This window comes from Osmia bicornis, chromosome 11 (assembly GCF_907164935.1).
Source record: "Osmia bicornis bicornis chromosome 11, iOsmBic2.1, whole genome shotgun sequence".
NCBI classification, from domain to species: domain Eukaryota; kingdom Metazoa; phylum Arthropoda; class Insecta; order Hymenoptera; family Megachilidae; genus Osmia; species Osmia bicornis.
Genome location: NC_060226.1, coordinates 9,143,472 through 9,158,472, shown reverse-complemented (window position 1 = coordinate 9,158,472; position 15,001 = coordinate 9,143,472). Strand labels below are relative to the sequence as shown.

The following is a 15,001-nucleotide window of genomic DNA, read 5'->3' as shown; positions in this document are numbered from 1 at the left end:
TTGAACTAATTCTGAAACAAAAAGAAAAAGATTCAGTTATTTCAATGTAACTGCCTTGAAAATACTGCTGCACTCTTCTCAAAAGTTATTAGGTTGTTACATATAAGACAGCCAATTTTGAAATATTGTCAATGTTTTTTGTTCTCTTATGCTTATAGATTCTCTCCTGATCTGCACGCAAAATAAAAATGTCTAAGCTATTTTCTATGCACATTCGATTTTACCAATGGAAAATAAAGAGATTCATATATCGATGGTGTTTAAATTTAAAACAATACGCGTGACATCAACAAAATCGTCTAGATTTATTCAAATTTCTTGTTATCGATTTTACGAAAATGTATCCTACTATCTTCCTTCTTAATGTTAAAAAATTTGACAAAATATGTCGAGATATTTTTGCGAAAAGAAACGCGAGGAACAATAATAAAATTGAATGAACATTCACGAACATGAAAAAGTAATTCAATGAATATTTATTTCTGTGTTTCTATTAATGATCAAGCTTCTCAATGGCAACGATTCGTCATTGATTACAGATCAACTACCTGAACTATTATAAGCGCATGAGAAGGAAGAAATAAAGAGATGTGTGTCAATCGTGTTACTTTAGAACGAATCTATGTGCATATTATCGTTCTACAATATCATGTAAATGTTCAATGATATACACGTGTGCAATTTCGAAACAAAAAAGTCGTGTCAGTCGGCGCTGTAAGTATTTTTTCAAACCCATGGTGCTTCTTATATATATATTATATATAATATTGTAACAAAGCTAAACGATAAATAATAAATAACCGTATTCTACTTATAAGCATTTACTCCTGAAGCATTATTTATATATACTTCTGTTTTTTGTTAAAACAAATATATATAATATGCAAGTTAAAGATACCTACTTGATTACCTATAAACAAAAACAAAAGACGTTCTACTTTATAATAACCAATCTTTTTTCCGGTAAATTATTTCTTTTAATTATTAAAATATTTTCACATACCTATCCTTATTTTTAAAATGGCCAGAAAATCGACTCGTCACGTTGTCATTGTCGATCCTGTAGATTGGCCACAATCGTTAGATGATAATATTGATTTGAAATTATTACAAGCTTCTACCGTTCGGCATGTATCTATAGCAAGGGAAGCGCTCTCTCAGGCACGAAAATGTTTGTTTCTTGTTTTTAATTAATTTCCATCTGCAATAAATAGATTTAAAAAGGACCAATTACGTTGATGTTAAAAATAATACTTATACCATTAGTTTCGTACACTTTGTATAGGGTGCTGACGTTAATTGTAGAAGACCTGACTTCTTGACGCCTCTGCACATCGCTACTGAACACAATGATATAAAACTCATTGAATTACTCTGCAATCAGCCTTCCATCGACATCGAGGCAAGGACACTGGAAGGTTAATTACCTTCATTTAAAATTATAATTCAACACCGTAGCGAATTTAAATCTTTTTTTAAATTTAAATTTAAATTTAAATACTTTTCGCTTGCCAGATAACTGCTTTACCAACCGAGCCATCCCGATAATCGTCACATTTTTTTACATTCCATCCAGGAATGACACCTCTTCATCACGCTGCTTTTCTAGCACATCCGGATGCGATTCAAATATTGCTTGAAAATGGCGCCGTTGTTAATTGCAAGGATAACCTCGGCAGACACCCCTTACATTACGCCGTTCTGCAAAAAGACGTGAAAAGTGCCACAATATTATTAACAAACAATGCTAGCGTAAATGTTTATGATGTCTTTCACGAAAGTCCACTTTACACTAGCGTCATTCGGAGACCCTTTTTTCCCATGATTAAATTATTGTTGTCATATGGGTAAAAATATCATTTATGTTGCAATTTTTAAAATTAAATAAACATGAACCATCTTTTGTAGAGCAACAGTTCATTCGACGCCTTGCCAAGGTTCATTAGGACTACTCCTTGAGGCTCTTTTATCTATGAAAAGCACATCAGATATAATTATATTGGATCTTCTCTTTCAAAATGGAGCAGATGTAAATGCAACGGATTTTACTGGTTTACGTACCCCAATGCATATAGTGGCTATGACAGGAAATTTGCAACTAGCTACGTCAGTAGATACACGTTCAAAAATCTTCACAACGTTTTCAAGTTGAATTCTAATGGATTCTATTACACCATGTAGCTATCTTATTGAAAAAGGAGCTGATTTACGTCGAAAAAACAGAGCTGGAAAAACACCACTGGAAGTAGCTATAATGTATAAAAACTTTACAATTGCACGGTTAATTGAAAATTATTTTTCAATGGAATTAAAAATACATCGAACCGTTAGTGTAACGGACCTCACAAGTACATAAAATCAAACTTTATGTTTAATGCGCATGCGTACAATGGCAAAGTGCAGAATTGAAATTTTGATGGTCAGCAATATATCGTATCGACATCAAATGGCGCCACAATTAATAACCATAATTCACGCCTAAAATCAAACGTTATCACAACACTTAATAAACTAACTAACTAACTAATTAATTGGTATTCTGTCACTTTGGAGCAACATTTTTCACTTGAAGTTTACGACAGATTCACCTTCTTCACGAAGTTCACGTACTTCCGAAAGCTCGGTCGGTAAGATGTCGAGTAGTTTCCGTCGTTTTTCAATAGATGGCGCAGGGGGTCCAATGCCTGATGGCGTCATAGTACGTCATGTAATGCTATATATATAAACGTGTCATTTCCCGGGGAAAAGGTATACATAGTTTGTATTATATTGTATGTACTATAATGTTCTGTTGTAGTGGTGTAAATAGTCATGATTATTATGGACAGCATGCAACAAATAGATTTTAATTTCTTTATATAAATGTATCATCTATAACTAATTATATTGTATGAAAACTTTGCAAGTATGTATTGTATTTGTTATAAATGATATTTTTGTACACATCTATATAACTTACATAGATATTTGGATGAACTTAACATAATTGCAGACTTACAAAATATAACACAAATTTAATATTAATAACGCTTTGTTTCCTTTACTTATGCAAAATATATCATACTTTATATTGTGTATAAAAGTTTAAATATCTTGTTTCAGTGATATGAATAATCTGGTATTTGGAGTTGGCATAGGACTATTTGTTATTTTGATTCTGTGGGCTATAGCTTTGTTAATATTTATTGTATCATTAAGAGTTGAAAAGAAAATTGGAACTATTGCAATATTGGTTGTTGGCATATGTACAATAGTTTTAATTGCTTTGCCAAAGACCTCTGAAAAAGTTAATTCTACAGAAAATAAGGTATGAGAAGAATTGTTACATTACAAAAATTTGATATATACATATATTTATATTATTATTTATGTATTAGCTACCTGATGTCTATTTTAATCTTTTTTATAGATATATGATCATTTGTTCGTTTGGCGTATTGTATTACTTGTATTGTTGACTATATCATCTATCATTGGTTTGTTAGGATATATTAAATTTTCATTGACAGAATCAGTCAGACCAGTTCGAATATCTAATTGGGTTTTTTAAATATTAATAGTAAGTATTCTCCATTGTTATAAATTTATATCTATAAAAAACAAAGATAAATTAAATGATAAACATTCTAATTTCTTTTATTTGCTTTGTTTTGCAGAAGTTATTAATAAATGCTGCAATTGAAAAAGGCTATTTAATTTTTTTAGCCAATATTTTGTCTTCATAATACAGACAATATTTAAAATATAAAAATGTTGCGTAGTAGTACTACTAAACTTTCATCAGCTCTGGTGAGACATATTTCTTCATCTTATCAGATGAATAAACAATTTGAAATAAATAGTAATAGCGAATTTGTTAGTAAAGTAATGAATAGTTCAGTACCAGTTATTGTAAATTTTCATGCTGAGTGGTGTGATCCTTGTAAGATCCTGACACCCAAACTAATCGAGCTTATAGGACCAATGGATAACTTAGATCTTGCCATTGTGAATCTAGAATCAAATCCTGAATTAGTACATATTTTTGAAGTAAAAGCTGTCCCAGCTATTACAGTAATTTCAAGTGGATTGGTTGTTGATAAGTTTGTAGGTTTAATTGATATAGATATCATAGAAAATTTAATACACAAACTTACCAATACTTCTCCAAATTCTGAAAATGATAAGAGACCAAATGAAACATGAGTATTTTACATATTATGTAAAGTAATAATTAAATATATTTTTATTCTATTGTGCTATATAATTCTACTTCTCTTAATTTTTCAAAGAGCAATAGTAAAACAAGAGCAGCGCGATTGTGCTGCGTGACATTTAAACGATTAAAAGAAATATTTTATTACATGTTTAAAATGCAACTTGTGAAGTTGCATGAAAAAGAAAGAATAATTATGTTAAACTATAACAAATTTTATTAAAATTGTGAATAAATCTAGTTTACAAGAAGTATATTTACTATTATAAGTTAAACATAATTAAGATTTTGAATTAATACCGGGATAAAACATACGATTGTAATTTCAAAAAAGATAACATGTTTATTATTCATCATTTTTTTTTTTTTTTAATAATAATTTGTTAATTATTTTACAAACTCTTAATAATGTATTATATGTATTAGTAATATTATAACATGATTATAAAATGATTTTTTAAACTGATTGTATGTTACATAGTACAATGTTATAATAATTAGTATTAACGGCCTTTTTTTTTTATTTTACGAAGTCGCCACACTAGCAGTATTTATTAAACTAATCCTAATGTTAAAACTGAAGTATATTTCAAGGAACTTACTTTTTTTGCATAATTGCTATCACTACTTAAATATCTCTTAGTAGAGTACAGCTAATAAGATTAATTTGTTTCATCTGAATAAAATTCATTGAAAGCACATTATGCAACAAAGTTAACAATGGCTTATTATTAAATAATGAATGTAAATCTAAGACGATAAACTGTGACTGATGTAGGAATTATGAACAAATTGTTATTTAATCTAGCTTCTACTTCAGGTTTATTTCAACTTGCGAAACAATTCTGTACAATCTATGTATGAAATTGTTGCTGAAAATAGATAGTAGGCCTAAAACATAATAAAAGTGATTTAACCCATGTATTCCCTGGTAAAAGAGGTTTCTTCATCCGTTGGCAGCAAGCAATACATAAATGTATACCAACAATTAAAAGACTAGCTATAATGTTTTTTTATCAGTCAAGTGCTTTCAAGAGACACCATGATAAGGCAATGCTGTGATTCCTTGATTACTTGCAAAACCTTTTTATTTTTATTTCAAATATGTATACTCCTTTTTCAACAAAATTCTACCAAAAAAAAGTATTTTATATGTTTTTGCAAGCAACCCTGTTTTTCTTACACATGTTTCAAATTTAATTAACATACGCAATTAAATAAGTAAATTGAAAAATAATTTACGTAAATATGTACAAAATTAGGAAAAGATGTTCAATAAGTCTTTTCAAAAGAAAAAATGAGAATAAATTTATTTTTCTTTTTCGGATAAATGTGGTGTATCTACATCGAGTAATTATTAATATAATATTAATTTCTTTTAGTGACTATTATAACGAAACACATACCAAATGCAAATACACGAGCACAATTATCCTTATTTTCATACAATAAACGCATACAAACAAAATTTAAGAATATATATATATATAACATTGCTATTAGTGCACCGATATGTTCTGTAGAGGCGATTTCATGGCCCCACAAAATTACATGTTCAGTAAATACATTTGGACGCTTTAATGTTGCAGAAATGTTGCGCATATTTACAACTTATCTATATCAAGTAGTTTAAAAAAAATGTAACAAAATGTAGAAAAACACGAATGATATTATATACAAATTTTTAACTAATGTTACTTGTTGTTATTTGGCATATTCAATAACAATAACGCTAATACATTTTTTGTTCTATTCGTGCACCTTAATTATTTCTGGAAACATTCTTACACCAAAAATTAGAGTAATGTATTTAAATAGTATTTGTGATATGATTATAAATTATTAAAATTTGAATATACCCAATCACGGTACTTTATATCGATAAAAATAATAATTTAGCTGATTAACAACAAGTAACACCTAGGTTTTGTTATTACTAAATCATCTAATAGTTATATGATACATAGTATGATACAACATGATACAATTTACTTTGCGATTAGTCTTCACAGTAAATATGTACGAATAATTCTCGGATTATTAGAAGTAAAATATTAACTAATCTTTTTCTGTAAAGTTTTAAAATTCACACTTTTTAGAATTTTTCAAGGAAATTGCATCTATTGGACATTGTTGTACCGAATGAAAGATAAGGGGAAGAAAAATGAAAAATTAGAAAAAAAAAATCTAACAAATGAAAATCTTAGAAAAATTGTATAATGAAGAGTATTTTATGGCTGTATATATACACGTGTGTATGTTAGAATGAGGAAACTAGCCTTAAAATTCGTCGATTCTCATTATGTACAATTTTAAGAATAATCATTTACGATAGAACTTTATCATTTTACAACTGGAATGAAGTTTTAATTTTTAACGCATTAATTCTATTTCGTAGTGCGTGATTGAAAAAAAAAAAAAAGACTGTATGAAAATCGTCATGTGTATTACTATAAAGGATTCAAAAATACTTCATCACACTTCTGCCCCCAAATTTCGTACACCTTGCTCTGCTATCGGAACATATTTATCGTCAATTTTGACAAGTAAGATAACTTTATCTACATGAGACCGTCTATTAGGATCACGATGATTAGGGGACCAACAATGAACAACGCATCCTTCCATACCTCTTTCAGGTACCCAATGTTGCCATCCAGATCTACCACCCTGTTGTCTCATTCTTTCGTCTGGCCAGATTACGTCTATTCGACGACCCAAGTTAATAGCATCGTACACTTGATTAGGATCTATGATCTGATATAACAAATATAAAGTGAAATAATTTTTTTAACGTTACAAACAAATCATCAATTTTATTTCTCTACTTACTCGAACTCTCTGTAAGACTTCATCTTTCTCTAACTTACTGGTGAAACTTGTCTCGCTCTTAGTTTCGTTTTTAATATCGCTGTTACTAAGAAGACCAGCTAAGCTAGCAAGCGTTGAACTTGTAGGCTTTCCAACTGATGCTAACGATCCTCTATTACCACCTAGAGATCCTGTATTTGTTCTTCCTAAAGAACCACGCCCAGTTGATCCACCGATTTGACATCCAGAATCTATAGACTGTGAGCCTGATGTATGATGACCCGATTGACTGTAGCCTGTATCAAAGATCTTATTTTATACACTGTAAATAAATTACGATCGATACGCTGTAACGATAGTCTGTACCTAAATGAATATTGTACGTAGTCATCGCGTATACCCCATCATTTCCAAAACCTCCATCATCTTGAGATCCTGTTCCTCCGGAGGAACAGCCCTGACCGCATCTTCTTCTGACTCTGTAAATAATACTTTCAATAATTTCGTCGTGCGTATTACGTTAACGAGACGTACCTTTGCCATAGTTTTAAAATATTATTCTTGATTATCCCAAGACTCAAAGATCCTCCGACTATCGAACATAGTTGTTCATTAGTTTCTGCATAACTCGTTGTCAATGGTGAAACGTAAATCGGGTATCCGATCGGTTGATCGCAAGAACTATTTATTATATTTCTAAGAGCTTGTTTCGCGTTTTGTATCGAGCCACGCTCTGGGTTTCTATTTCTCAAATATACTAATTCTTGCTGTTGTCCAGCCCATAAACCACGTACACACTCGCGATTCATTTTAATTACTCGAAAACTTAAAAAACGTTTATTAAGCATTATCACTTTATATTCATCGATCCCATCGTCGAGTGCATGCCTAAGAGCCAGAAGGCTTGGGGCGCCGTTTAAAACTGCATTTCTCCAAAGTGGATCTGCTTCGTGACTGATCACAAGATTTTTGTCGTGGCTATCTATAGCTTCGTAAAGAGCAGAGAGTTCAACGTACAGTTCCGGGCTCATAAAATGATCTTGGTGTAACTTTAACGCCATCCTTACTCCTTTCGCTACGACGCTTCGTAGTAGATCAACGTCCAGTAACACCCATTCATCTCGAACCGATGTTATACGAAAATCTCCTAGATAAAACAAATTACTTTGGGTACAGATTTATTTGATATGCATCACGAGTATGAGTTCATTATTTCAATGAAATTGTACCTTTAAAAAGAGCATGTAATCCATAGAGAAAAAATTCAACATTAGAAACAGTATTATTAGACACTGCTCCTAAAACGCGTCTCCCCAGAAGACTCAATGCAAGACATAAGGATACTAGCCGTGAATTTCTTGACTTATCCAATGCCTAAAATAATTAAGAACCAATTATTCTGTATATATGTATATGTATTAGCGTAATTAAGTATTTGATACGATACCTTATCGTGTTTGTTAACGCAATATTGTATCCAATCCAAGTAAACGTTGCAAAAACTGCTTCTTGTAATTCCACTAGCTCGAAAGTCGAAATCCTCGTGAATGCTCATATTAAACACAGGATCAAGATCGACAAAATTTTTTTTAAGAGTTACACTAAGAGCATCCGCAATCTCGGAATTCTCCAGCCAATATTTTAATTTCGGCGACTTTACGGTATAGAAAACGATACTTTTCACATAGTAGGTAACCAGTACTTTACGAAATTCAAACACTTGCAGCATAGAAACAGCTGAATTGTCGGAAATTGAATATCCTTCAAGAACGTATTTAGAACTCGCAACTTCCCAAGCTAGCCAGCGTTGTCTGAAGGCTGCATTTACACTTAGAACATTTGAAAAGTGTCCCATTTCGCAGCAGCAACAATTGTTGTTATCCTCGATTCCTTCAGATATTGCTTCTACCTAAAATGAAAAATAATAATTGTTAGATTCTTCGTTAGAAATTGTTAAGTACTTGTATAAAGAGATAGTACATACTTCTCTCTGCTGGCAATAAGTTCCACGAAATTCAAGACCTCTCAATTGAAAAGTTACCAATCCATTGCCTAATTGGACAACGTGTACCAAACAGTTTAAGTAATCGGATGCTAATAGAAAACAGTCGCCCTGTTCAACGTTTCCCCAACGTCCAAGCGCAAGGTCTCCGTAAAGACTGTGTTGCAGCGATCTCGTTAATTGTTCGTAAAAGATCGAATTCAGATTATTATCATCCGCCCCGAGATTTCGATCTAAATGCGAAGACATTCGTGTATTCGAATGATCCACTCTTCTCGTCTTGTAATCACGTTCCCAAAATTTCACAGGACGTACGTACGATGATATGAAAATAGCGCTGCCCAAAAGTGGGTTTAACGGAGTGCTGAGAATCGCAGAGATACCAGCTTGCAAGAATAGCATCGCAGAATGTGGAACAGAGAATGGTTGAGCGAACGCATGGAACGCGCTACCCCACGTTATTTGCCAGGGTGCAATGTACGTGACAACGAATCGAATTTTTAACAGTAATTCATAAATCTTAGCGAACGCTATACCCGCGACGAAATAGTCTACCAAAAACGTTTCGCTGAGATCTCGAAAGTCTAGCTTAAAAAAGAGAACTGCAAATATTAGAACCAGGTAACGCGTCGACGGATCGGAATACGCAGATCTTAACGACTTCAATCCGCATACGACTATGATCAATGCGCCTATGCTTTCTCCAAATTTCGATACAATTTTTGACGAACATTCGGTAAGCGCTCCGAGAAACACAACCGGATACAGAACGTTCCTTTCCAAGAAACAGAGGCAAACATAAGCTTTCTCGAACCACATGATCCTTACCGGTTCGAGTACTTCAAATTGTGCATACTCGTGGCTACGTAGTACCGGTCTTGACAAGCACAACCATGGCAATTGTTTTCTTAGTTGCGGTACGATATAATGTAATAGAAATCCGAGGCAACTTGCGATACCCCACAGAACTGGATTTAATTCTGGTTGCAATGCTGTAAATACGGTTGAACAATGAATTCCAAAAGATAATGTACCTATTACCGTGCACACTATCAAGTCGTTCTTTAATCTTGCATTCACTGTTGCTCTTAGCTTCTCAGGTAACGGATCTACCAATTCTGTATCCGACATTTGTTCGCCCACTTCGATTTTTACGTGTTTCTTTCTTCTGTACGCTCGGAACTTTGCTTCCTTGTAAGTCGCAGACATATTATCCCTGCGAGATGTGTTCTCGATGATTTTCGCTTCCTTCTCTTCCGTATAAACTTCTGGTGGCCATAAATTTGTTTTGACTATGTCCCACATCACGCTGGGATCCGACGATGATCTACTTAAATGATAAGATACAGCAACTAATAAACCCGCGAAAATGGAAAATAAAATGTGCTGAGAAGATTTTGGTTCTGTGAGCGCTCCGTACGCTAAACCGTACAATATAACAACGGTGACGATGCTGCGACAGAGACAATATATTGATGATAGTAGACTAGTAGTTGCATTACCGCCGAATAAATGAATGTCTATGTGTTCGCAGAGGTACATTAAAAAAGTATTAATCTGAGGGAGCAAACCCAAAGAGAAGACAATTGGAAAGCACAAAAGGAATATTAGTAAAATATTCCGAATTTGCAATATAACATCGTAATCGGCGCATCGCAAACCGTATATTCGAAATTCAGATGTTTTAAAGTTTCTTAAGGATTCGTTGAAAATTAATATGAATCCTGAACACAATATGTAATAAACGGGACGAGAGAAGACTATTATACGATTGAATCCGTGTGTCGGTGAAGCGGCGTCAGGTTGAACCGACTTTAACAATGAATACTGGCATCCAGCTGTTACGAAACAAAACATGAAAGCAAATATGTCACGGTAAAATCCTTGTTGAAGTAACAGAAGACCTAACCCGGCGACGGCAATCGCTAGAAACGTTGAAACGACGGTCTCGAAAATGGTTAAATTTCTGTCTAACAATGCCAATAAAAATAAACGATCGAATCGCACTTTGATATGCGGTAATTTTCCAATTTTCCATTTATAATAATGTCTTGATTGTTTAGGCTTAGAATCGGATCCATCTAAGCCGCCGATAAATCGATTCCAAGATAAATTTGTGTTCATATCGGCCTCTTGATGCGTTGGCAATGTTAAAACAGGCACACGTCGATTAGAATCAGCTGGATAAAGGTTCAAATTAAAATATCCTAATAAATTTCGTAATCTTCGATTTCTATCCGTCATTAATTCGATACGTGACATTATATCTTGATGAAATTGATCTCGTTCTAACGTTTCGAGCTCTAATGTCTCGAGTTCGCATTGATTCGAATTTCCAGTATTTTGATGAAATTGATCTCGTTCCGACGTTTCTCCCGTCGAGTGATTGATACTTCCAGTATTCGAGGAAACTAAATTTGACGAAAATGAATTTTGTGCCTTCGTTTGATTGCTTTTTGGGCTTGACAATACAGGTGGCGTGTCTATATGTATGCTTAAATCAAGAGAATTTAATGAAGGACTGCTAGAACTGATACTCAACGTATCCGTTAATTCCCAGTTTCTATCGTAGTGTAAATTTTGATTAAGTTGTTGACGTAGCAAGGTATTTAACAATTTATCGTTATTGCTAGAAGGAACTTGCGCAGCTGCAGCAACACCAGATGCTTTCTCATCGAATGTGTAAGCTAACCAGCGTTCGTTTTCATCGTGAAAATATGGTACAGTCGCTTCTATAGCGTCGTTATGATTAGCGACTAAATGACATTCCTCGTTTGATATCAATCCGAGCAAAGCGGTGAACGGTACAACGTTATCGTCTCGATTTCTACCTCGATACGGCCTAATCGAGCACTTCAAAGGACCTCGCCTTTTTCGTGAATTTCGATTCTCTGAACTACGGCTTAATCTTAAATCGGACACAGTACTAGATTGGCCAGGTAATTCTCGGCCAGAAGTCAATAACGTAGCTAACAATGAGGATGCAAGGCTAAGCGTACTTAACTCGTTGTTCGAACCGCTAGTTTGCTCAAATCTTCCGTCTCTTCTTCTATCTTTGTCTCTTCTGACTTCTAATGTTCGTTTAAGTTTTGGCCGGGTTTGTTCAACAGTTGTAATATTATCATCTATAGCTTCTACTGCAGGCTTTGGACGGCTTTGTTTAGGTATCGCACCTTGATGTCGTTTGTTATCTGTTTCTAATTGCGGAAGTAACTTTCGTTTCACCTCGTTTTCCATGCTCAGAATCGTACTAGACGAACCAGAATCTGGTTCCTTATCATGTAATCCTACAGAATGAGAATTTATAAACTATATTGTCGTTGTTAACCCATTTTGTACTTTTAAAAGTATGATAAAGTACTTTTCATACGAATTTCACTTTTTCATGATGTATTATTATTACTTTTTTTTTTTTTGTCTTCGTATAAAGTACAGTTCAATTAGTGTTAGTAGTGTGAATGACGTTTAATAAGTTAAACTTGCCTTTGTTCGTTCGTGATTCTATTGTACAATCATTGCCTTCGAATAATCGATCTATTCCAAGAACACTTCCAACATTTAATGGATCATCTATGTTTTTCAATTTATCTTGTTTGTCTTTGGACCTCTCTCCATCTGAGAATTCACGACTGCTTTGACTCGCATTACTGTATCTCCTTTTGGCGCCAGGCTTTGATTCTTCGATTAACGCATCACGAGAATTCGCAGAATCATTATCTATACCACCATCTCCGTTAAATCTACGATTAAAATTGGATAAATTAATATCGATAATTTAATAATCATTTCTGTTACCATCGAATTACCTCGAAAATCTATCTTCAAATCGGCTAGTGCTAAGACTTCTGTCTCGATTAGAGGTAGAATTAGTTTCACAACTCTTTCGAGTAAGTAATGGACTACAGGAATCGCGAAGACTAAATCCTCCTGTACTTTCATTAGCAAACTGTTCATCGCTTTGCTCTGCTATAGGATGAACTATTTCTGATCCATAACTAAGATATGGTAATAACTGCAGTTGGTTTTTTTTTAACGTATTCTGAGGCAATACCTTTGAGACATACATATTTTTGTGTTGTTTTTTTTTAAATATAATTTTCTACGTAATACTATACATATATCTATCAATGTTATAATCACACACCTTTTTAGTATTAATAGTTTCAAGACTCTGTGGATGAAGAGGTAAATTATTGTCATCTGTAGAGTTCATATTTTTGTTAGTAGCACCAATTGTTTCGAGACTTTGCGGATGAATAAGTTGTTGATGTGGTTTCTTTGTAATAACCTTCAGAAAAATAATATAAAATTAACGTATTTTGAATAATATTATATGTTATGTTATTTCTTTATTTTTACCTCTAAAGATTGTGGATGAGATGAAATTTTATTTTTCTCCGTATCTTCCTTTTTCGATATAATTTCTAAACTCTGCGGATGATCGTTCATTAAATGAGTTTCCATCGGAATTGAATTAGAATTAAGACGTCGAACACTTTGATTGGACTTCCAGTATGGATAATCGTCTGCATGGTCTTCCAGTTCTAACGAACTCGTTTGTTTTATTTGACTTTCAGAACCTGTTTTACCAAGACTACCCTGTTTAGAGTGACGATTTCGTGAATCTTCCGATGCATGCCTGCATAATTTTCTTGGTCGATCTTCTTCGGCGATAACAACACATTTATGTCGTTTTAACCTTCTTTCTGTATGTTTTTAAAATTACCCCAAATAAATATTAATACGATAAGGAACAATTGTATCAGATTTTCATATAAAAATTTTAAAATGAATACCATTCATTATATTTCGAAAACGTGGTTCATAATACTGAGCAGAAGCTAATTCTGCTTCGTGCACATTTATACTAGGTACCATTGGTTTAGTTAATTGTGCTTCTTCTGAACTTTCTGAACTATTTTTCCTATGAATTTCTACCTTCAAATCTATAGTTGAACTAGGTTTATCTCGATTGTACTCTGATGTTATACTATCCGCGTCTGCATTTTGCACATTTGATTCGATAAAAGAGTTGCGTGATGAGCATTCAACAGGTGGTGTATCTGTTTTTCCTGTATGACAAAAGATATCTCACAAATTAGTTTTTAATAACCTTAATATACTTTATACTTTAAACATATGAGAAGACTATTATACCGCTTAAAACTTGAAGCTCTATTCCATGATCTACTTGATTCTGCGATTGTTCCCTGCATTTGTTATGCACTATACGTCTTTTTTCGCTTTCTGATCTTTGCTGACTAATGGTTTGACCACATTCTTCTAAACACTCAGTTGTATCATATACGCAATGCAATGCATGATTGACACACTTTATTGTACCAAAGATTGCTCCAATTGAAGAACAATATGCCAGCCAAACATACAACGTTGGTGGAAAATACTATAAAATAAAACATTGATGTTTAATATTAATCCATTAAGAATATAATTATATAAACTATATGCATATATGTATTAAAATCAAAAGAATAAAAAAATGTAATCCATAGTATGTAGATCATAATTATGCATTTATATGTAATGTACTTAAATATATACAACTTATATAGAATATTATTTAGCTAAAGTAAATAAGTGAGGACTAAAATGAATGCAGATATAAGTATACTTACAAGATATATGGTAAATGGTAAGCAGAGCAGGAAGAGCCAAATGTAAAGGTGAAAAGTATTTGAAAAAACATCGAGATGCGGATCGTAAAACCAGCCTCCTGTCAGGCTCGCCCAGACGCCTTGTCTCAAAATTTCCAGCGTTTGAGAACCCATACCAGTTGTAAAATTGCTCCCTCACCATCTTCCCATCACTTGCTGATTTACAGCTTTATGCGTAGTCTATCTTTTTCATTCGAAAAATCGCGTGGCAAACAATAAGGCGATACATTTTATCTCGGCCTTATTAATCAATGAATTTGGCGCACACGACTTACTGACTTCGCAGCCATCTTCACATCTCAGATGATTTCAGACACG

General features: G+C 33.2%; 3 protein-coding genes across 3 annotated transcripts; 2 read left to right on the top strand and 1 right to left on the bottom strand.

Annotated features, from left to right (window-relative positions):
* The first annotated feature begins 1,507 nt into the window (after positions 1 to 1,507).
* LOC114878793 (poly [ADP-ribose] polymerase tankyrase-1-like) lies at positions 1,508 to 3,550 on the top strand. The gene is made up of 6 exons (XM_029192994.1): positions 1,508 to 1,847; positions 1,909 to 2,106; positions 2,182 to 2,348; positions 2,798 to 2,801; positions 3,103 to 3,307; positions 3,410 to 3,550. Exons 1-6 carry the CDS (start codon positions 1,579 to 1,581, stop codon positions 3,548 to 3,550), a joined length of 984 nt encoding a protein of 327 aa, XP_029048827.1. The 5' UTR covers positions 1,508 to 1,578.
* On the top strand, positions 2,740 to 4,590 carry LOC114878801 (thioredoxin C-1). The gene is made up of 4 exons (XM_046287936.1): positions 2,740 to 2,905; positions 3,103 to 3,307; positions 3,410 to 3,559; positions 3,657 to 4,590. The coding sequence occupies exon 4, from the start codon at positions 3,751 to 3,753 to the stop codon at positions 4,183 to 4,185; it is 435 nt and encodes a 144-aa protein (XP_046143892.1). The 5' UTR covers positions 2,740 to 2,905; positions 3,103 to 3,307; positions 3,410 to 3,559; positions 3,657 to 3,750; the 3' UTR covers positions 4,186 to 4,590.
* Positions 4,591 to 5,482: 892 nt separating this feature from the next.
* On the bottom strand, positions 5,483 to 14,978 carry LOC114878796 (pecanex-like protein 1). Its single transcript, XM_029192997.2, has 14 exons — positions 14,645 to 14,978; positions 14,166 to 14,412; positions 13,805 to 14,080; positions 13,368 to 13,714; positions 13,153 to 13,296; positions 12,815 to 13,059; positions 12,492 to 12,748; positions 8,991 to 12,295; positions 8,454 to 8,915; positions 8,236 to 8,380; positions 7,541 to 8,153; positions 7,373 to 7,485; positions 7,028 to 7,302; positions 5,483 to 6,952 (listed from the first exon to the last, which is right to left on the bottom strand). The coding sequence occupies exons 1-14, from the start codon at positions 14,795 to 14,797 to the stop codon at positions 6,671 to 6,673; spliced, it is 6,864 nt and encodes a 2,287-aa protein (XP_029048830.1). The 5' UTR covers positions 14,798 to 14,978; the 3' UTR covers positions 5,483 to 6,670.
* Positions 14,979 to 15,001: the final 23 nt, after the last annotated feature.

Excerpts from the sequence above, each read along its gene's own strand:
- LOC114878793 (XM_029192994.1), top strand. The coding sequence starts at position 1,579 with ATGACACCTCTTCATCACGCTGCTTTTCTAGCACATCCGGATGCGATT. Across the intron at positions 1,848-1,908 it reads AAATTATTGTTGTCATATGG|AGCAACAGTTCATTCGACGC; the intron begins GTAAAAATATCA and ends CATCTTTTGTAG. Across the intron at positions 3,308-3,409 it reads TTAATTCTACAGAAAATAAG|ATATATGATCATTTGTTCGT; the intron begins GTATGAGAAGAA and ends TCTTTTTTATAG.
- LOC114878801 (XM_046287936.1), top strand. The coding sequence starts at position 3,751 with ATGTTGCGTAGTAGTACTACTAAACTTTCATCAGCTCTGGTGAGACAT.
- LOC114878796 (XM_029192997.2), bottom strand. The coding sequence starts at position 14,797 with ATGGGTTCTCAAACGCTGGAAATTTTGAGACAAGGCGTCTGGGCGAGC. Across the intron at positions 8,381-8,453 it reads GCGTTAACAAACACGATAAG|GCATTGGATAAGTCAAGAAA; the intron begins GTATCGTATCAA and ends TAATTATTTTAG. Across the intron at positions 6,953-7,027 it reads AAGTCTTACAGAGAGTTCGA|ATCATAGATCCTAATCAAGT; the intron begins GTAAGTAGAGAA and ends TTGTTATATCAG.